General features: G+C 39.8%; 1 protein-coding gene across 6 annotated transcripts in view; it reads left to right on the top strand.

Moving 5' to 3' along the window:
- LOC139408310 (peptidylglycine alpha-amidating monooxygenase) overlaps nucleotides 1-24,098 on the top strand; it is a 138,684-nt gene that overhangs the window by 100,881 nt on the left and 13,705 nt on the right. For 5 of the 6 annotated variants that reach the window (XR_011634274.1, XM_071152035.1, XM_071152036.1 and 2 more), the window contains 6 exons: nucleotides 2,778-2,894; nucleotides 3,097-3,169; nucleotides 4,811-5,021; nucleotides 6,314-6,517; nucleotides 14,449-14,570; nucleotides 16,781-16,877. Coding sequence is in view for 5 of the 6 variants with exons in the window: in XM_071152035.1 (XP_071008136.1) it covers nucleotides 2,778-2,894; nucleotides 3,097-3,169; nucleotides 4,811-5,021; nucleotides 6,314-6,517; nucleotides 14,449-14,570; nucleotides 16,781-16,877 (824 nt within the window). In the remaining variant the exon portion in view is untranslated. The remainder of the gene's footprint in view (nucleotides 1-2,777; nucleotides 2,895-3,096; nucleotides 3,170-4,810; nucleotides 5,022-6,313; nucleotides 6,518-14,448; nucleotides 14,571-16,780; nucleotides 16,878-24,098) is intronic. The other variant, XM_071152037.1, reaches the window with a different exon arrangement.

Here is a 24,098-nt window from a genome sequence, read left to right as displayed (position 1 = left end):
TCAATAACCAAAAATATTGTATTTTTTAGCTTGTTTGAAACTGGTCTACAAAACCGAAAACAAAAGACTACGTAAACCTAAACTTAAGAACGGGAAGCATAGAGAGAGTGCACATAGAACATATCTTACTGCTTCTTAGACCTTCTTTCAATGAGAATGACTGATCTATAACTACATTTTTTATGTGAATTTGGTCTTGTCGCCCAAAAAGTTACATATTGCAGCTGTCGTGTCTTTACTATCATTAAATGAAGACTTTTAGTTTTTATCAAAGATCCTCTGTAATTGGTATTTACGCAATTAAACTGATTGATCATGTAACTGTAATTAACTAGGAAGTCGGGGCACCAAGGAAAATATTCAGATTACAAAGTTATAATTTTCCTAATATAACTTTTCTGATATTTTATAACTGATCAATTAGTCTTCGAATGAATGAATTATTTACTTTACCTCACGTTAGTCTCATTCCAAACGTCACGTAAATTGTTGGTTATCTGCACGAACCCAGTCTTCACTATGAGTCATCCATACATCAATTGTCTTAAATCATTTATTTACTAACTAAGTAATTCACAGAACTGCATAAACAAACAAACAAAGTAAAAATGGTTACAAGAAATGATAGGGGAATGTGCCCTACTGGGCTAAACCGGCATGGCGGCTTGTTGTACAAAAGGGAGGTGGGGGTCGACTGAGATGACAACACACAGTTGATAATTATAACAATTGAAATGCTAATCCTTTGCACATGAATGCTCACTCATTCGGGAACAATTGCCATCAATATATATATTTACGCTCAGTGTGTCGTCTTGATCGCTGTTGAAAAGTTAATTTCTGTTGGAGTTCTCTCTCTCTCTCTCTCTCTCTCTCTCTCTCTCTCTCTCTCTCTCTCTCTCTCTCTCTCTGTCGTGGTTAGAATGGATTGTTCAGAGTGACATTCATTAATTTTGTTATAGATGTTTCCCCGTCTTCGTTCTTCGCGTTCAATGATACCGAATTCCTAGCTGCAGACTAGTAATTAATATCAAAGACTTGTTCTTATTCTGTCGGTATCGATAGTCTAAGAGTTTAACCACGTGGTATGGTATGGCAATCGTCTCAACCTTTGTCCTCTCGTGATTGAGAGAAAACACGGTCTGTAACCTTTGTCCTGTTTTATTCGGAATTGCAGAAAAGGGCCTGTCCCAGGATGCCTGACCCTAACTGGGTTCATGGGCGGTCCTCTGATTTAGTTGGAAATTGGAGTTTCCTTCATTAAACAGTCCAAAATCACATTACACAATTTTACAAACAGTATCATCCTCACTCATTCATTTTATACAACAATTAGATGTAAACCTCATATCTGAGGCTATTATATAAACAGCGTTATGGTAATGTGGCCGCACCGTCTCTCATGAGTTTTACAAACTTGTACCAAACGGACCAGTTCGAAGCTGGATTCTTCACCGGTCTTTTATACCTTCTCCAGAACATAAATGTTGGTCGGACCTCAAGTTCTGTGAGGTGTAAGAAATTCCTTTGTTCTCTATGAAACTTCACTCTGTCTCTATACTGTGTGGCCATGCGGCAGGATCTTCCTGGAATTTACGACCTCTCTGACCACAGCAGCCTAGTTGTAGGAGGCAGGGAGAGGGAGATGGGGCTTGCTGTACCCAAAGAGGGCAACGCCATGACACAGCTTTAAAATATTTTACACAAAAAAAATATTTTAGTGTTTTGTTCATTAGTCCACTGTTGATATGGTTCGAGAAAAATGTGCTTGTCAGCTGTTAAGTTGTAACTTTCAGTACAAATTAAAAATTGTCATGACATACTAAAATATGTTTTAGAAGAAAAATATCCCTTTAACTGGCCAAGACTCTCCCTGTGAAATAACATACATTTCATGAGCCGCCAACGTGAGCCACCATGCGCTAACAGGCAAAAGCTAATTCCGCTAACTGCCCTTGCCTCAGTGCTCTTAAGACTCTGGAGACAGATGAGACGGGAAAATGAATTAGCTAGGTCATTAGGTGAGAATGGATAGTCCCTCTCTATGCCAGTCATCAGTATACACCCCAGCTACAGTTCGTTATTTACTGCTATCCTACCTTAAACTCGTTAAGCTCTTGAAGCTGATGTTGTCCTGCGTAATTCATCAAAAGGTCAAAAGTTCAGGGATGTGAACAAATGTGTCCCAGGTGGTGTTCATTGACGAACGCAGATTTGTTTCATAGACTAGATAGAGGCGTGATTGATTATATATTCTGTGCTTACTCCACTATAGAGACATTACTGAGTTTGTTAGGTATAAGGCATTGTTTTTCTATCGAGGAGTCCACAGGGAGTTCGAGGATGAAAGTGAGGGATCGGAAACCAAGAGTGAAAGTTGGGGTCCTCTGTTATTTTTTGGTGAATTCCAGAAGGGACTGATTATAGCAGGGACTCAGGAAGAGTTCAAGGTATTTGTTTAAGTATTTGGGATTGTTTGAGTGAATCATTTGTACGATTTTGTCACTTTTGTGTCCGTGTCGCCTCCCCCTTTGATGGAAACCTCCCGATTTAAGTAATAGCGTTCCCCTTCAAACAAACAAAACAAGACTGCGTTCCAAATGGCACCCTATTCCCTATACAGCACACTACTTTTGACCAAGGGCTCTGGTCAAAAGTAGTTCATGATATAGTAGGTAATAGTGAGCCGTTTGGGGCACCTAACACCTTTTGTTGTCTCAGACAATTTTATAAGTTTTCTCTGTATTTTAACACCAGTCATTCTCCTTCCGTTGCAGCTCCTTCGACAACAGCGGCAAATACCAGCAGCAGTCCCTGGGTCCCATTCAACAGTCCACCATTCTCGTGGTGGATCCTGTCAAAGGCAGCGTACTCAAGGCCTCCGGAAGAAATATGTAAGAAGCGTTACCACCGCTGTGCAAACGAGGGCAATTAGGCGTTTTGAGACATAATAGATGTCTTACGTAATAAGCACACAGGCTTTGTCCAAAATAGCACCCTTATTTCCTATGTAGTGCACTAAGTAGACTTCTAGGACGTGATGTTGTTGTCTTCATTCAAAGCATTTAAGGAGTGTTTTCTCCGTGTGCTCGGCAGGTTTTACTTGCCTCATGGAATCACCACGGACAAGGACAATAACTACTGGGTCACGGACGTGGCGCTTCATCAGGTGAGAACCATAGTGTTCACATCCTCACTGGCCTTGGTCAGGTGAGAACCATAGTGTTCACATCCTCACTGGCCTTGGTCAGGTGAGAACCATAGTGTTCACAACCTCACTGGCCTTGGTCAAGTGAGAACCATAGTGTTCACATCCTCACTGGCCTTGGTCAGGTGAGAACCATAGTGTTCACATCCTCACTGGCCTTGGTCAGGTGAGAACCATAGTGTTCACATCCTCACTGACCTTGGTCAAGTGAGAACCATAGTGTTCACATCCTCACTGGCCTTGGTCAGGTGAGAACCATAGTGTTCACATCCTCACTGGCCTTGGTCAGGTGAGAACCATAGTGTTCACATCCTCACTGACCTTGGTCAGGTGAGAACCATAGTGTTCACATCCTCACTGGCCTTGGTCAGGTGAGAACCATAGTGTTCACATCCTCACTGGCCTTGGTCAGGTGAGAACCATAGTGTTCACATCCTCACTGACCTTGGTCAGGTGAGAACCATAGTGTTCACATCCTCACTGGCCTTGGTCAGGTGAGAACCATAATGTTCACATCCTCACTGGCCTTGGTCAGGTGAGAACCATAGTGTTCACATCCTCACTGGCCTTGGTCAGGTGAGAACCATAGTGGTCACAACTTCACTGGCCTTGGTCAGGTGAGAACCATAGTGGTCACATCTTCACTGGCCTTGGTCAGGTGAGAACCATAGTGTTCACATCCTCACTGGCCTTCGTCAGGTGATAACCATAGTGTTCACATCCTCACTGGCCTTGGTCAGGTGATAACCACAGTGTTCACAACCTCACTGGCCTTGGTCAGGTGAGAACCATAGTGTTCACATCCTCACTGGCCTTGGTCAGGTGAGAACCATAGTGTTCACATCCTCACTGGCCTTGGTCAGGTAAGAACCATAGTGTTCACATCCTCACTGGCCTTGGTCAGGTAAGAACCATAGTGTTCACATCCTCACTGGCCTTGGTCAGGTGAGAACCATAGTGTTCACATCCTCACTGGCCTTGGTCAGGTGAGAACCATAGTGTTCACATCCTCACTGGCCTTGGTCAGGTAAGAACCATAGTGTTCACATCCTCACTGGCCTTGGTCAGGTAAGAACCATAGTGTTCACATCCTCACTGGCCTTGGTCAGGTGAGAACCATAGTGGTCACATCCTCACTGGCCATTTGAAATGTGTCTGATTGAGCTGGCATATGCTACCATATGAAATGCCTTATTGAGCCGGCATATGCTACCATATGAAATGTCTGATTGAGCCGGCATATGCTACCATATGAAATGTCTGATTGAGCCGGCACATGCTACCATATGGCATGAAAGGGGCTCACGTGTCATGTACCAAGACCCACTACTATAGAAAAATCAATGAGTTGTACTGTTGTAACATTTGGCTTTAGTGATCGTAAGGCCAGGAGTTTTTTCTGAGAACATGACCTAACCAGGAAACACTCTGGACCCTATATAATAAGTCAACATACTTCCGTACTTAAATGGCACCCTGTTCCCTATTTAGTGCACTACTTTTGACCAGTGCCCTATAAAAATAGGGTGCCATTTAGGGTGCCATTTGTGACATAGCCTTTGACTTTCGTAGTGTGCAACATACGGTGTCCCCCTCACCTAGGTGTTCAAACTGAGCAGCGATGGCCGGGACACGCCCCTGGTTGTGCTGGGAGAGGCCTTTGAACCGGGAAGTGACAAAGAGCACTTCTGCAAGCCCACCGATGTGGCGGTGGACCCCGTCACCGGGAACGTGTACGTGTCAGACGGATACTGCAATGCCAGGATACTTAAGTTCTCACCCGAGGGAACATACCTGTCACACTGGGGAGCAGGTTTGTAGTACATGCTCCAGACGTGCGCATGTTTACACACACACACACACACACATACACATATATATATACACACACACACACACACACACACACACACACACACACACACACACACACACACACACACACACACATGAACACACACACACACACACACACACACACACAAACATGAACACACACACACACACACACACACACACACACACAGACAAACATGAACACACACACACACATTCAGACAAACATGAACACACACACACACACACACTCAGACAAACATGAACACACACACACACACACACACACACACACACACACACACACACACACACAAACTCAAACACACACATTCAGACAAACATGAACACACACACAATGAAAGATTTATTGGCAGTTTGTTTGAAGCGAAGGCCATGTCAGGCTTAGCTTGACATAATGTGTTTGAATCTATATTGATTTACCTGTAATAGCATGCCAATATTTTCTGCTGATGTGGCTGCTGTGAACTCCTCTTCATTACCCCTGGTGCAGTACATCACAACGGTGCTTTTACGGTAAATCATTCAATAGGCCTTAGAGGACATGCAGTGGCTGAAGACCTCTACACACGTCTAACTAGTGGGAGCACAGGTTATTTACAGTATCTGGAGTACCTAGTGAAATATCAAATACACTTCTATTCACACACTCCCATTTTATTCTCCCAATTCTCCTATTCAAATATTCAATAACAATTGTGCCAAAAGAAACTGGGTATAGTGAATATATTAAGACACAATAATAATTTGAGCTGAGTTAGACACAGTAGTTCAAGACCAGACCAACTCTATGTTTGAACTTTGACATGATGGTGGGTGGGGGGGGTTCTGCTGGGTCACGGATTCTGTGGTTAGGGACATTGTTTTGCACATCTTGTTGGTCCCAAGAACATTCACCATGCTCTAAGGAGGTAACACCAGCGTATAGATAGAGGACTCATCTTTGTGTCTGTGACAGCCTGAGCAGGGAGGTATAAAACATGTTGTATCTATCTACAGTCTATCTATCTCCATGGTAACACCACGAAATGTCTGGGCCCCAATGTTCTCAGACAAAGTGAACCTAAGTGATTCACTCCCTGGGCCGTGCTCAAAGACCGTTTGATTCACAGTTGTCTTTCAATTGCTCTGGGTCATATTCACTAGGCATGAAACTCAAGAAAACAGTCCCAAATGGGGATACACACCATTTTGAAACATTTTGTTACGCTGTGCCCTAATGAACAAGTCCCTGTTCTTCCCCCTCAGGCTCGTCAGACAGAAGGAGAAGGGTCCAGTTCCGAATCCCACACAGCCTGGTGTTTCTGCCTGACAGGCGGGAGCTGTGCGTGGCCGACCGGGAGAATGGACGCATCCAGTGCTTTGTCGCTGAATCCGGGGAATTCGTCAAGGAGATCAAGAAGCAGGAGTTTGGAGGGGAAGTGTTTGCCATCTCCTACGCACCTGTGCATGGTGAGTCCGGTGTGGTTTTAGAAATAGAATAGAACACCTATTATCTCTATGGTTATGGTTAGAGAATATAACACCTATTATCTCTATGGGTAGAGAATAGAACACCTATTATCTCTATGGGTAGAGAATAGAACACCTATTATCTCTATGGGTAGAGAATAGAACACCTATTATCTCTATGGTTATGCTTAGAGAATATAACACCCATTATCTCTATGGTTATGGGTAGAGAATAGAACACCTATTATCTCTATGGGTAGAGAATAGAACACCTATTATCTCTATGGGTAGAGAATAGAACACCTATTATCTCTGGTTATGGTTAGAGAATATAACACCTATTATCTCTATGGTTATGGCTAGAGAATATAACACCTATTATCTCTATGGTTATGGGAAGAGAATAGAACACCTATTATCTCTATGGGTAGAGAATAGGACACCTATTATCTCTATGGTTATGGTTAGAGAATAGAACACCTATTATCTCTATGGGTAGAGAATAGAACACCTATTATCTCTATGGTTATGGTTAGAGAATAGAACACCTATTATCTCTATGGGTAGAGAATAGGACACCTATTATCTCTATGGTTATGTTTAGAGAATAGAACACCTATTATCTAAATGGTTATGGGTAGAGAATATAACACCTATTATCTCTATGGTTATGGGTAGAGAATATAACACCTATTATCTCTATGGTTATGGTTAGAGAATAGAACACCTATTATCTCTATGGTTATGGTTAGAGAATAGAACACCTATTATCTCTATGGTTATGGTTAGAGAATAGAATACCTATTATCTCTATGGGTAGAGAATAGAACACCTATTATCTCTATGGGTAGAGAATAGAACACCTATTATTTCTATGGGTAGAGAATAGAACACCTATTATCTCTATGGGTAGAGAATAGAACACCTATTATCTCTATGGGTAGAGAGTAGAACACCTATTATCTCTGGGTAGAGAATAGAACACCTAGTATCTCTATGGGTAGAGAATAGAACATCTATTATCTCTATGGGTAGAGAATATAACACCTATTATCTCTATGGGTAGATAATAGAACACCTATTATCTCTATGGGTAGAGAATAGAACACCTATTATCTCTATGGGTAGAGAATAGGACACCTATTATCTCTATGGATAGAGAATAGAACACCTATTATCTCTATGGTTATGGTTAGAGAATAAAACACCTATTATCTCTATGGTTATGGGTAGAGAATATAACACCTATTATCTCTATGGTTATGGGTAGAGAATATAACACCTATTATCTCTATGGTTATGGTTAGAGAATAGAACACCTATTATCTCTATGGTTATGGTTAGAGAATAGAACACCTATTATCTCTATGGTTATGGTTAGAGAATAGAACACCTATTATCTCTATGGTTATGGTTAGAGAATAGAACACCTATTATCTCTATGGGTAGATAATAGAACACCTATTATCTCTATGGGTAGAGAATAGAACACCTATTATCTCTATGGGTAGAGAGTAGAACACCTATTATCTCTATGGGTAGAGAATATAACACCTATTATCTCTATGGGTAAAGAATAGAACACCTATTATCTCTATGGGTAGAGAATAGAACACCTATTATCTCTATGGGTAGATAATAGAACACCTATTATCTCTATGGGTAGAGAATAGAACACCTATTATCTCTATGGTTATGGTTAGAGAATAGAACACCTATTATCTCTATGGGTAGAGAATAGAACACCTATTATCTCTATGGGTAGAGAATAGAACACCTATTATCTCTATGGGTAGAGAATAGAACACCTATTATCTCTATGGGTAGAGAATATAACACCTATTATCTCTATGGGTAGAGAATAGAACACCTAGTATCTCTATGGGTAGAGAATAGAACACCTATTATCTCTATGGTTATGGTTAGAGAATAGAACACCTATTATCTCTATGGTTATGGTTAGAGAATAGAACACCTATTATCTCTATGGTTATGGGTAGAGAATAGAACACCTATTATCTCTATGGTTATGGGTAGAGAATATAACTCCTATTATCTCTATGGTTATGGTTAGAGAATAGAACAGCTATTATCTCTATGGGTAGAGAATAGAACACCTAGTATCTCTATGGGTAGAGAATAGAACACCTATTATCTCTATGGTTATGGTTAGAGAATAGAACAGCTATTATCTCTATGGGTAGAGAATAGAACACCTATTATCTCTATGGTTATGGTTAGAGAATATAACACATTATCTCTATGGGTAGAGAATAGAACACCTATTATCTCTATGGTTATGGTTAGAGAATAGAACACCTATTATCTCTATGAGTAGAGAATAGAACACCTATTATCTCTATGGGTAGAGAATAGAACACCTATTATCTCTATGGGTAGAGAATAGAACACCTAGTATCTCTATGGGTAGAGAATAGAACACCTATTATCTCTATGGTTATGGTTAGAGAATAGAACACCTATTATCTCTATGGTTATGGTTAGAGAATAGAACACCTATTATCTCTATGGTTATGGGTAGAGAATAGAACACCTATTATCTCTATGGTTATGGGTAGAGAATAGAACACCTATTATCTCTATGGTTATGGGTAGAGAATAGAACACCTATTATCTCTATGGTTATGGGTAGAGAATAGAACACATATTATCTCTATGGTTATGGGTAGAGAATAGAACACCTATTATCTCTATGGTTATGGGTAGAGAATAGAACACCTATTATCTCTATGGTTATGGGTAGAGAATAGAACACCTATTATCTCTATGGTTATGGGTAGAGAATAGAACACCTATTATCTCTATGGTTATGGTTAGAGAATAGAACACCTATTATCTCTATGGTTATGGGTAGAGAATATAACACCTATTATCTCTATGGTTATGGGTAGAGAATAGAACACCCATTATCTCTATGGTTATGGGTAGAGAATAGAACACCTATTATCTCTATGGTTATGGGTAGAGCATATAACACCTATTATCTCTATGGGTAGAGAATAGAACACCTATTATCTCTATGGGTAGAGAATAGAACACCTATTATCTCTATGGGTAGAGAATAGAACACCTATTATCTCTATGGTTATGCTTAGAGAATATAACACCTATTATCTCTATGGTTATGGGTAGAGAATAGAACACCTATTATCTCTATGGGTAGAGAATAGAACACCTATTATCTCTATGGGTAGAGAATAGAACACCTATTATCTCTGGTTATGGTTAGAGAATATAACACCTATTATCTCTATGGTTATGGCTAGAGAATATAACACCTATTATCTCTATGGTTATGGGTAGAGAATAGAACACCTATTATCTCTATGGGTAGAGAATAGAACACCTATTATCTCTATGGTTATGGTTAGAGAATAGAACACCTATTATCTCTATGGGTAGAGAATAGAACACCTATTATCTCTATGGTTATGGTTAGAGAATAGAACACCTATTATCTCTATGGGTAGAGAATAGGACACCTATTATCTCTATGGTTATGTTTAGAGAATAGAACACCTATTATCTAAATCAGGGGTGTCAAAGTCAAATGGACGGAGGGCCAAATAAAAAAATCAGCTACAAGACGAGGGCCGGACTGTTCGAATGTTCATTGAAAAATTTTTAAATGACGCATATAGTCTAGTGAACCTAATTGAACCTACTGAAAACCTAACAAATATATTACAATATGATCAGATAAATAAAGCAATATTTTCTTATGGCTCTGTCAGTAATCTTTAATTTTCAACAGACACAAAAGACAAATTTCCTTTATATAAATATCCCCATAACATGAACATTAAATGAAAGAAACCGGTATTCAAGGCACCATCAGTAGACTATATTTTCTATTTTAGCAAAAGTGGGCTAAATTTACTTCAAAGAAAAAACAATAATAGCAATTTTCTATCATCCACTCAACTGAAATATTTTTAAAATATAATTGGATTGAAATACAAAAAAATAAAGTGCAAAAATCTATTAATCAAAAACAACACTTTGTTTAAGGAGAAGTAACATGCAGTGAAAACAAATATTAAATTTTAACTTTTAAACTTGAACTGAGTAAAAACTCTAAATATGTGATTGCACAGTAATGTTCACTTGTTTGAGGTTGAGGGTGATACTTGGTGGTGTCCCATCTTTTCCACAAGTTCATCAATGTTCGGGGTAAGGCTCTGAGCTGAAGAAATCCTCAGAATTGAGTGGAGGTGTTCAGCAGTAAGTCGACTTCTGTGTGATGTTTTGTTCAGGTTCATCAAAGAAAACAGTTGTTCACACAGGTATGTGCTGCCAAACATAGACAACGTTTGAGCAGCCTGGATGCGCAGCTGGGGCATTGTGCCGGGGAGGAAACGGGCAAACTCCGCAGCACCCACTGCCGCATATTTTTCCCTCAGTGCATCATTGCATTGGAGGTCAATCAACTCCATTTGGAGGTTTGGTGGTGAGCTTTCCACGTCAACAGCAAATGGGTTACCGAGCAGTTCCAACCTGCTTTTTTGTGCTTCAAAGTCAGCAAATCGGCGTCGAAAGTCAGTGGTAAGCATACCTATTTTATCAGCCAACTGTGTGCTCGGGAACGCACTGGTAGAGAGCTTCTCTTTCATGGTCTGGCAGCTGGGAAAGTGGCTCAAATTTTCTTTCCGCATCTGCGTCTCCCACAGAGTCAGTTTGGTTTTAAATGCCTTCACTGTACTGTACATATCAGAGATGACACGATCCCGACCCTGCAGCTGCAAGTTTATTGCATTCAGATGACTCGTAATGTCACACAGAAAAGCCATTTCACACAGAAACATTTCGTCTCGGAGTTGTGTTGTGTCTTTCCCTTTGCTGTCCAAGAATAGACAAATCTCCTCACGAAGCTCGAAACATCTTTGAAGCACCTTTCCCTGGCTTAGCCATCGCACCTCTGTGTGATAAGGCAAATCACCATGCTCCGTTTCTAACTCCGTCAGAAATGCCTTGAACTGGCGGTGATTCAAACCTTTGGCTCTGATAAAGTTAACTGTGCGCGTGATGATGCTCATTACATGCTCCATTTTCAAGGCTTTACCGCACAACGCTTCCTGGTGTATGATACAATGATAAGCTGTCAGCTCACCTGTCGCGTTTTCCTCTTGCATCTTTTCCCGTATCTTCGCCACCAGTCCGCTCCTGTGTCCACACATCGCAGGTGCTCCGTCGGTTGTCAAACCCACGAGTTTTTCCCAAGGCAGCTCCATCTCATTTACACATCTTGACACCTCTTCATACAAATCATGCCCCGTAGTTGTGCCATGCATAGGACGTAAAGCCAAAAACTCCTCTGTCACGCTTAGGCTGGAGTCCACTCCGCGGATGAAAATTGACAACTGGGCAATGTCAGAAATGTCGGTGCTCTCATCCACAGCCAAGGAATATGCAATAAAATCTTTTCCCTTTTTCACAAGCTGCTCTTTTAGATTGATGGACAACTGGTCTACTCTCTCGGCAATGGTGTTTCTGCTCAGACTCACATTTAAAAAGAGTTGCCTTTTTTCTGGGCAAACTTCGTCACAAACTTTAATCATGCAGTTTTTGATGAAATCCCCCTCCGTAAATGGCCGGGCTGATTTAGCGATCTCTTCTGCCAAAATAAAACTGGCCTTGACAGCAGCCTGGCCTTGTGATTTGGCTTTTTTGAACAGAGCCTGTCGAGATTTGAGGCCTCGTTTTAATTCCTCTGCCTTTTGTAGCCTTTGTTCCATGTCCATATTCTTGTTTTTGTCCGCGTGTTTCGTTTCATAATGTCGTCTCAGATTATACTCTTTCAGTACCGCCACACTTTCTCCACACAGAAGACACACAGGTTTTCCAGCTACCTTCGTGAACATATACTCCGACTCCCACCTTGTTTGAAACCCCCGGTTCTCAGTATCCACCTTCCGTTTTGCCATTTTTGATGGGTATCTGAAAGTTAATTTTACTGTGATGCTGACGACTGCTGTGCCAATAAATATTGAAATGAAGCAGCCTACTGCTCGGTGCGTCACCTTTGCATTGTGGGAAATGTAGTATTGGTGCGTGTAAAAGATCTGCGGGCTGCCGGCTTGCTGCGGGCCGGTTCTAATAATAAATCAAGATCATCCCAGGGGCCGTAAAAAACCTTCTTGCGGGCCGGATGTGGCCCGCGGGCCTTGACTCTGACATATGTGATCTAAATGGTTATGGGTAGAGAATATAACACCTATTATCTCTATGGTTATGGGTAGAGAATATAACACCTATTATCTCTATGGTTATGGTTAGAGAATAGAACACCTATTATCTCTATGGTTATGGGTAGAGAATAGACCACCTATTATCTCTCTGGTTATGGTTAGAGAATAGAACACCTATTATCTCTCTGGTTATGGGTAGAGAATAGAACACCTATTATCTCTATGGTTATGGTTAGAGAATAGAACACCTATTATCTCTATGGGTAGAGAATAGAACACCTATTATCTCTATAGTTATGGGTAGAGAATAGAACACCTATTATCTCTATGGTTATGGTCAGAGAATAGAACACCTATTATCTCTATGGTTATGGGTAGAGAATAGAACACCTATTATCTATGGTTATGGTTAGAGAATAGAACGCCTATTATCTCTGGTTATGGTCAGAGAATAGAACGCCTATTATCTCTGGTTATGGTCAGAGAATAGAACACCTATTATCTCTATGGTTATGGTTAGAGAATAGAACACCTATTATCTCTATGGTTATGGTTAGAGAATAGAACACCTATTATCTCCATGGTTATGGTTAGAGAATAGAACACTAATTCTGTGTGTTATATCTCTATGGCAGGGATGGGCAACTTGCGCCCCATCTTTTGAAGACCGTTTGATCAATTTCCACAAAAATAAACAGTACAAAAATATATGTATTTGTTTATTTATTTTGGGGGTGGAACTCATTTGGGGTTTCAACTTACTGTTGAGAGTTATAATAGTAGGAATACAGAAGGTGCCATTTTAAAATGTGGTTGTGCATCAGCAGTTTTTCTCTTGTGTCAGTCACTGACAGTCACTCAATTAGCCCTTGTCAGCTAACAATTTTAGATTGCTAAGTTAGTTTAGCAGCCAGCTATCTAAACTTATCATGGTCAAATTACCGGCCGGGGGTCCCGCCATTGATTTTGTTCGTCAGTCTCACTCAGACATCATATAAAAAAAACTGCAAACATTTCTATTCACCCTATGGGCAAAATTATTAGAATTGCATGAAATGAGTTATAAAATTGCTAAATCTTCTTTCTGTCCAATGGCAAAATGTGTAGAATTACAGGAAACTTGCTTTAAAACGTAAACATTTCTTCTACGCTCCATGGCAAAATGTGTAGAATAATTAATTTATTTTTACAATTTTCATTTTGTGTGACCCCCCATCAAAGTTGCCCATTCCTGCACTTTGGTTATGGGTATAAAATAAAACACCAAATCTGTGTTATATCTCTATGGTTATGGCTATGTCATATTCACAGGGATTTATTTTCTGGGAATAATTCAGGTGTAAAATTATTAAAACCATACATCACACTAGCAATCCACATTATATCGGTTGCCAGTGTGTGTTTTATTTGAGGAAAATTAGACACCAACGTCTTAGAGAAATTATACATCCACATCCCCATAATAAACCCACTTAATTTCATCTGCACACTGTAAGGTCTTTCCTAGAGCCAGCTAATTGCACCATTTCACTTTGTAACAAACGTTTTTGTGATGCCGACTTTCATGTTGCGTCGCGCTGCCTCATGTAAATGCAAGTCTTCAAAGGGGAAAATCCATATTTATGTGCCTGTTCCCTTAACCTGTGTGTGTGTGTGTGTGTGTGTGTGTGTGTGTGTGTGTGTGTGTGTGCGCGCACCTTATGCAAATGTTTGTGTATCCAGGTGGTCTGATCTACGCGGTGAATGGGGAATCTGCGTACGGGCGCTCTGCCCCTCTCAAAGGCTTTGTGATTAATTATTCAACCAAGGAGATCCTGGATGACTTCAGCCCAGAAAACGCACAGGTTGGTTACGGATGGGAGGGAGGGCTCTGCTGCAAACAACCATTTTTCTACAAACCAGAGCAGCAATAAATAACAGTATTGAACATCCTTCTGATTCAATCAGCATGTACCATTAATATGTAAATAAATAAAGAGTGGTCTCTCTGGTCTAATGATGTCTCCATTTTGGCCCTTTTGGCTTTTCATAACAAAGCTGCTCGACATTTAGTTGCTTGTAGAGTAGTTGCTAAATAGCTAGTGTATTTCAGTGAACATTTGCATCTTAGTCATTTAGAATACGCTCTTATCCAGAGCGACTTACAGTAAGTAGGGAGTGCATAAATGTTTATACGTTTTCCTACTGGTCCCCCGTGGGTATCGAATGAGCACTCTATACAGGCTTGTTATAGCCACTAGTACAGTACGTCTTCACTACCTTCAGGATAACGACCCTGGACAAAAACAATAAAGCTTAAAGCTGCAATATGTCAGCGACCCGACCCGACCAAATCCACATAGAAATGTAAGTTTATAGATCTGTCATTCTCATTGAAAGCAAGTCTAAGAAGCGGTAGATATGTTCTATGCGTTCTTTTTCCGATGCTTTCCATTTGCGTCTTTTACTTTTGGTTTCGTACAACAGATTCTTGGATCAACAAGGACAGTTATGGCCTTATGTTGATGGGGATAACCTGCTTGACTGAGGAGGCCCTCCGGACACGAACCACAGAGGGAGCTCTGTACCAAGCAATCACCTTAATTGCTATTCATGTTACCTCAATTACTATCAGGCACTTCACACACCAGTCAAACATTGGAATTATCTGAAATCGTATCTGCCTATTGAGCCTTAGAGCAACCAAGAAAATAGTTATTGATCTCTATTGATGGTACGTGATTTGTCTAATACAGTAGGGCGGCAGGTAGCCTAGTGGTTAGAGTGTTGGGCCAGTAACTGAAAGGTTGCTGGATCGATTCCCTGAGCTGACATGGTAAAAATCTGTCGTTCTGCCCCTGAGCAAGGCAGTTAACCCACTGTTCCCTGGGCACCGAAGACGTGGGTGTCGATTTAAGGCAGCTCCCTGCACCTCTCTGATTCAGAGGGGTTGGGTTAAATGTAGAAGACACAAGGTATTCAGTTGTACAACTGACTAGGTATCAACAGCAGTTTTTTGTTATTGCTGGAACTCAAATGAGATTCTGCCTAGAAACATTAGAGTCACTGGCAGAATGTTTACACGTGATCGTTGGGATCAGACTTAAAGGCAATTGTCCATCCAAATTTCAACATGGCATATTGGTTTCCTGTAAGCAGTGTATGGATATGGTTAGACAGCAATCCATGTTCTGGTTTTGTCCATTGACTGCTTACAGGGTAAGTAAACCAATGTTAAATGTGTGAATTGGGTGAACTTTCCTTTTAAAAGCTATGGTCTGACAATGGCTCCACTGATTGTGAGATGGATCTACACCCTCGTCTCTGACTACTTGAGCCACTTAAAGTGATTGTGTCATCTTCTTCCAGGAGAGTTAATCATTCTTCCTATCCCTGTCTGGCCAGCCCTGATGCATGACTACCTGATTTAGTGCCTCTGAGCTAATCAGATGCCAGCAGGGAATTTCATTAAAACGGCAATAAAATGAAGATCTTCCTGCCGTGTCTCTTGGGGTTGGTTTCTGTGTGCCAAGTTGAGTGGGGTTTGTGTTTGTCGTCTATCTTGGATTGTAAACTACGAGGACAGGTAAACCTATTGGTTTAATAACTGGAAACCTTGATTTATCCCGATTTAGATCTGACTGTTACTTTATCAGTGAATCTATGAAGGGCTTGAAGGGCTCCCGAGTGGCGCAACGGTCTAAGGCGCTACATCTCAGTGTTAGAGGCGTCACTACTGACCCTGGTTCGATTCCAGGCTGTATCACAACCGACTGTGATTGGGAGTCCCAAAGGGCGGCGCACAATTGGCCCAGCGTTATCCAGGTTAGGGTTTAGCCGGAGTAGGCCGTCATTGTAAATACGAATTGGTTCTTAACTGTCTTGTTAAATAAATAAATAAAAAACAATATGTTTACATTTTGATTACTTTAAGTTTCATCTCATAGACTGAAGACATAATGAGTATTAAGTCTTGCATAATCTAGACTGTATTAATGTGAAGTACGGAATAATTTAAAGATTATTGTTTTTGAATGGCTGTACGAACTACAGTGTGTCTTCCCTCTGTTTTCAGGAGTTTGGAATGCCCCACGACATTGTTGTAACCAAAGATGGGCGTGTCTTTGTAGGAGATGCAGCCACAGACTCCGTGCTAAAGTTCTCCTCTGACAGTAAGTCAACTTTAACCAAAGTATTTTAATTTTATATTTCTATTCCAGATTATCCAGGATGTTTAATTAGGTTAACCTTTCGACTGTGAAATTAGACCTCTTAGATGTTAAGTCCCCCATATGTTAAGTCCCCCAGACCCGTTCCGAATGACATTTTGGTGTCCAAAGCGCTGTGTGAACGCCGTAGGGTCGGTCCGTGCCTCATAATGCCAGAAAGCCCCATCTGTCTGTTCTCTGCTTCCACTCTCCCAGCGGAGCTGACTTGAAGTGTCAGGTTTCAGAACCTACATATGCATAGGGAATGACGTGTCACATTTTCTAGCCTATCCAGCCAAGCCTGGGTGACGGCATTTGAACGGTGACTGTCTAACAAGTCTAACAAGTCCAGGCACTGGTTTCATCTGTCTGTGATATTCTCAGCCAGGTTTTAGAGGTCTCAACATAAAAAAATATTAAATAATTTCCTAGAATTTAAACAAACACTTGAATGGTGTCTCTTCGCCGCTCAATGGGACGTTTAGGAGAAAGTGATTTTATGTGCCAATATTGTAGTCACTAAGTATGATCATATTTATTTTGCAGTTATAAGAAATGTGAAATCTTATAGCAAGTTGTTTATAATTTGATTATTACTATATTTAGAAAACATTTCAATAATTTCAAGCCATATTGCCCCACTTTAGTTGAATTGGAAAATAAACACATGATTTTTCATATTTTCATAATATTTGTACAAGAGGTCGACCGATTAATCGGCAGGGCCAATTTCAAGTTTTCATAACAATCGATATTTGGCATTTTGGATGCCAGGCTGACCACCTGTTACGCAAGTGCAGCAAGGAGCCAAGGAAAGTTGCTAGCTAGCATTAAACTTATCTTATAAAAAACAATCAATCTTCACATAATCACCAGTTAACTACACATAGTTGATGATATTACTAGGTTAAATAGCCTGTTAATTTATCATCGAATCACAGCCTACTTCGCCAAACGGGTGATAATTTAACAAAGGCGCATTCGTGAAAAAAGCAGTCATTGCACGAATGTACCTCACCATTAACATCTTTTGCCATTCTTAAAATCAATACACAGAAGTATATATTGTTTAAACGTGCATATTTAGTTAAAATAAATTCATGTTAGCAGGCAATATTAACGAGGGAAATCATGTCACTTCTCTTGCGTTCATTGCACGCAGAGTCAGGGTATATGCCACAGTTTGGGCCGCCGGGCTCCTTGCAAACTAGTTTGCCAGAATTTTACATAATTATTACATAACATTGAATGTTGTGCAATGTAACAGGAATATTTAGACTCATGGTTGCCACCTGTTAGATAAAATACAGAACAGTTCCGTATTTCACTGAAAGAATAAATGTTTTACAAATTATAGTTTCCGGATTTGACCATATTAATGACCAAAGGCTCGTATTTCTGTGTTTATTTGAAAGAGCAGTCTGACTGAGCGGTGGTAGGCGGCAGCAGGATCGTAAGCATTCATTAAAACTTTACTGCGTTTGCCAGCATCTCTTAGCAATGCTTGATCACAGCGCTGTTTATGACTTCAAGCCTATCAACTCCTGAGACTAAAGTGCCTATTAGAACCTCCAATAGTCAAAGGTATATGAAATACAAATGGTATAGAGAGAAATAGTCGACGCGTCATAATTCCTATAATAACTGCAACCTAATATTTCTTTACTGGGAATATTGAAGAACTGGAAATATTAAACCACTATGAACTTGAGCTTGTGCCCTCAAACGTGAGTACACCTCAGCAATTTATAATTATTTTTACCAGCAAGGGGAGTTTCAGACCTTTTTAAAACTATGCAACATTACTAGTTATTGTTTATGTCCATCTCATGAAAAATAATTATGTTTGGGTGTATCTATTTAGGCAGAAATCTAAATCTTGCCCTATCATTCAAAATGCATTAAGGGATTTCAGGCATGAATTAGTGGACTATTGGAGTGACATTAAATTGGTTATATCCAATTTGACTCATCAGTTATGGAGCTACAAATTAGTATTTTATTTATGAAACTACCTTTTCCTAATATTGAGATGCACCCTAGTTTCTGCTCTCAGCAATCGTCAATACGTCGGGGCATTGACTCTACAAGGCGTTGAAAGCTTTCCAAAGGGATACTGGCCCATGTTGACCCCAAAGCTTCCCACAGTTGTGTCAAGTTGGCTGGATGTCCTTTGGGTGGTGGACCGTTCTTGACACACACAGGAAACTGTTGGGTGTGAAAAACCCAGCGGCGTTGCAGTTCTTGACACAAACCAGCGCCCCTGGCACCTACTACCATACCCCGTTCAAAGGCACTTAAATCTTTTGTCTTGCCCATTCACCCTCTGAATGGTATTGCTATTGGTATTTGGTATTTAATTAGGATCCCCATTAGCTGTTGCAAAAGCAGCAGCTACTCTTCCTGGGGTCCACACAAAACATGAAACTAATGGCACACATACACACTTCATGTCTCAAGGCTTAAAAATGATTCTTTAACCTGTCTCCTCCCCTTCATCTAGACTGACATCAATAAGATGATGGCAAGTGGAAGTGCTGAGCGGTTAGTGGTTTTTGAGGTCAGTTCGGTTTCGGTTCGTAAATTTTTTTTTAATCACGGTTTTTCATTTTGGTTTCAAATATTTTTTTTAAACATTAAATGCACAATGCATTTATGTGGGTTGAGTTCTGTAACAACACAGAATAAAACAATGAATAAAAGTCCCATGATGGTAGTGACTGTCCATTACTGCTTATCACTTATTAACCATCATTTATTCACATTACTTTACTTTATTAAAATATTTCAGTTGTTGTGTATATTACATTTGTTTTATTTGATGACTTTATTATTTTATTCCAAGTCATCATCTCATCTCTATAGAACTGCTGCCTACGCTGTCTGACAAAATCACTATTTTAATAGTTCTTCAAAGTAAATAAGGCATACTATTATAACTGCTGAATACCAACTATCAATCACCTAGGTCATGTATTTTCAGGTAGAGATACTTCACGAAGTAACTGCTTTCTATCCCTCTCGCGTGTTCTCTCTTCTCTCTGTCAACGAGATCTCCGTGTCTGCTCCACACAGACATGACAAGCTGGCGCCTAATGGATTACGGTCATTACAGTGAATCAGCACTTTTTCTGCGCAAACCTATGTAGAATATTGGCCTGTTGGAAACTACGACTCCCTACCACATCACACAGTTCAGGTTTGATATGATTGATCTCTACAGAAACTGAGCATCGAGTTCACAGGGAAAAAAAAGAAGGAAATGGAATTCAAATAATTGAACCGACGTCAGTCAATTAATGTCGGTTAATTGCTCCGCACTAACAAGTGACATCAATAAGGAATCATGGCTTTCATCTGGTCAATCTGTCATGGAAAGAGCAGGTGTTCTTAATACTTTGTAAACTCAGTGTAGTGTTACCACATCAATTGATAAACCAAACATTTTCTATTGACAAAATGTGAAATATTTTTGCTATTATTGCTTTGTGTCAATACAGTTCAGATATATTTGTACTTTGTATGATTGTGTTTGGTGTAGTTGCATGGTGTAATTGATGTGTATATAGATATGTATAGTGTAATTGATGTGGATATAGATATGTATAGTGTAATTAATGTGGATATAGATATGTATAGTGTAATTGATGTGGATATTGATATGCTATGTATAGTGTAATTGATGTGGATATAGATATGTATAGTGTAATTGATGTGGATATAGATATGTATAGTGTAATTGATGTGGATATAGATATGTATAGTGTAATTGATGTGGATATAGATATGTATAGTGTAATTGATGTGGATATAGATATGTATAGTGTAATTGATGTGGATATAGATATGTATAGTGTAATTGATGTGTATATAGATATGTATAGTGTAATTGATGTGGATATAGATATGTATAGTGTAATTGATGTGGATATTGATATGCTATGTATAGTGTAATTGATGTGGATATAGATATGTATAGTGTAATTGATGTGGATATAGATATGTATAGTGTAATTGATGTGGATATAGATATGTATAGTGTAATTGATGTGTATATAGATATGTATAGTGTAATTGATGTGGATATAGATATGTATAGTGTAATTGATGTGGATATTGATATGTATAGTGTAATTGAAGTGTATATAGATATGTATAGTGTAATTGATGTGGATATAGATATGTATACTGTAATTGATGTGGATATAGATATGTATAGTGTAATTGATGTGTATATAGATATGTATAGTGTAATTGATGTGGATATAGATATGTATAGTGTAATTGAAGTGTATATAGATATGTATAGTGTAATTGATGTGGATATAGATATGTATACTGTAATTGATGTGAATATAGATATGTATAGTGTAATTGATGTGTATATAGATATGTATAGTGTAATTGATGTGTATATAGATATGTATAGTGTAATTGATGTGGATATAGATATGTATAGTGTAATTGATGTGGATATAGATATGTATAGTGTAATTGATGTGGATATAGATATGTATAGTGTAATTAATGTGGATATAGATATGTATAGTGTAATTGATATGTATATAGATATGTATAGTGTAATTAATGTGTATATAGATATGTATAGTGTAATTAATGTGTATATAGATATGTATAGTGTAATTGATGTGTAAATAGATATGCATAGTGTAATTGATGTGGATATAGATATGTATAGTGTAATTAATGTGTATATAGATATGTATAGTATAATTGATGTGGATATAGATATGTATAGTATAATTGATGTGGATATAGATATGTATAGTGTAATTGATGTGGATATAAACTCAGCAAAAAAAGAAATGTCCCTTTTTCAGGACCCTGTCTTTCAAAGATAATTCGTAAACAACTTCACAGATCTTCATTGTAAACGGTTTAAACACAGTTTCCCATGCTTGTTCAATGAACCATAAACAATTAATGAACATGCACCTGTGGAACGGTCGTTAACACACTAACAGCTTACAGGCGGTAGGCAATTAAGGTCACAGTTATGAAAACTTAGGACACTAAAGAGGCCTTTCTACTGACTCTGGAAAACACCAAAAGAAAGATGCCCACGATCCCTGCTCATCTCCGTGAACGTGCCTTAGGCATACTGCAAGGAGGCATGAGGTCTGCAGATGTGGCCAGGGCAATAAATTGCAACGTCCGAACTGTGAGATGCCTAAGACAGCACTACAGGGAGACCTGTCCTCACAGTGGCAGACCATGTGTAACAACACCTGCACAGGATTGGTACACCCGAACATCACACCTGTGGGACAGGTACAGGTACAGGATGGCAACAACAACTGCCGAGTTACACCAGGAAGGAACAATCCCTCCATCAGTGATCCGACTGTCCGCAATAGGCTGAGAGAGGCTGGACTGAGAGCTTGTAGGCCGGTTGTAAGGCAGGTCCTCACCAGACATCACCGGCAACAACGTTGCCTATGAGCACAAACCCACCGTTGCTGGATGAGACAGGGCTGGCAAAAAGTGCTCTTCACTGACGAGTCGCGGTTTTGTCTCACCATGGGTGATGGTCGAATTTGCGTCTATAGTCGAAGGAATGAGCGTTACACCGAAGCCTGTACTCTGGAGCGGGATCGATTTGGAGGTCATGGTCTGGGGCGGTGTGTCACAGCATCATCGGACTGAGCTTGTTGTCATTGCAGGCAATCTCAACACTGTGCGTTACAGGGAAGACATCCTCCTCCCTCATGTGGTTCCCTTCCTGCAGGCTCATCCTGACATGACCCTCCAGCATGACAATGCCACCAGCCATACTCCTCATTCTGTGCGTGATTTCCTGCAAGACAGGAATGTCAGTGTTCTGCCATGGCCAGCGAACTCATTCCCATTGAGCACGTCTTGGACCTGTTGGATCAGAGGGTGAGGGCTAGGGCCATTCCCCCCAGAAATGTCCGGGAACTTGCAGGTGCCTTGGTGGAAGAGTGGGGTAACATCTCACAGCAAGAACGGGCAAATCTGATGCAGTCCGTTAGGAGGAGATGCACTGCAGTACTTATTGCAGCTGGTGGCCACACCAGATACTGACTGTTACTTTTGATTTTGACCCCACCCCTTTGTTCAGGGACACATTATTCAATTTCTCTTAGTCTGATGTCTGTTTATGTCTCAGTTGTTGAATCTTGTTATGTTCATACAAATATTTACACATGTTAAGTTTGCTGAAATAAACGCGGTTGACAGTGAGAGGACGTTTCTTTTTTTGGTGCGTTTAGACATGCTATGTATAGCGTGATTTGATGTCTATATAGAAATGTATAGTGTAATGGATGTGTAAATACAGTTGAAGTCGGAAGTTTACATACACTTAGGTTGGAGTCATTAAACTAGTTTTTCAACCATTGCACACATTTTTGGTTAACAAACTATAGTTTTGGCAAGTCGGTCAGGACATCTACTTTGTGCATGACACAAGTAATTTTTCCAACAATTGTTTACAGACAGATAATTTCACTTATAATTAACTGTATCACAATTCCAGTGGGTCAGAAGTTTACATACACTAAGTTGACTGTGTCTTTAAACAGCTTGGAAAATTCCAGAAAATGATGTCATGGCTTAAAAGCTTCCGATAGGCGAATTGACATCATTTGAGTCATTTGGAGGTGTACCTGTGGATGTATTTCAAGGCCTACCTTCAAACTCAGTGCCTCTTTGCTGGACATCATGGGAAAATCATAAGATATCAGCCAAGACCTCAGAAAAAAAATTGTAGACCTCCACAAGTCTGGTTCATTCTTGGGAGCAATTTCCAAACGCCTGAAGGTACCACGTACATCTGTACAAACAATAGTACACAAGTATAAACACTGTGGGACCATGCAGCCATCATACCGCTCAGGAAGGAGACACGTTCTGTCTCCTAGAGATGAACGTAATTTGGTGTAAAAAGTGCAAATCAATCCTCGAACAACAGCAAAGGACCTTGTGAAGATGCTGGAGGAAACAGGTACAAAAGTATCTATATCCACAGTAAAACTAGTGCTATATTTACATAATCTGAAAGGCCGCTCAGCAAGGAAGAAGCCACTGCTCCAAAACCACCATAAAAAAGCCAGACTATGGTTTGCAACTGCAAATGGGGACAAAGAACGTACTTTTTCGAGAAATATCCTTTGGTCTGATGAAACAAAAATAGATATATTT

The sequence above is a fragment of the Oncorhynchus clarkii genome, chromosome 5 (genome assembly GCF_045791955.1).
Source record: "Oncorhynchus clarkii lewisi isolate Uvic-CL-2024 chromosome 5, UVic_Ocla_1.0, whole genome shotgun sequence".
NCBI classification, from domain to species: Eukaryota; Metazoa; Chordata; class Actinopteri; order Salmoniformes; family Salmonidae; genus Oncorhynchus; species Oncorhynchus clarkii.
The sequence above is the reverse complement of the archived record's forward strand: the minus strand, read 5'-3'. Positions and strand labels throughout refer to the sequence as shown.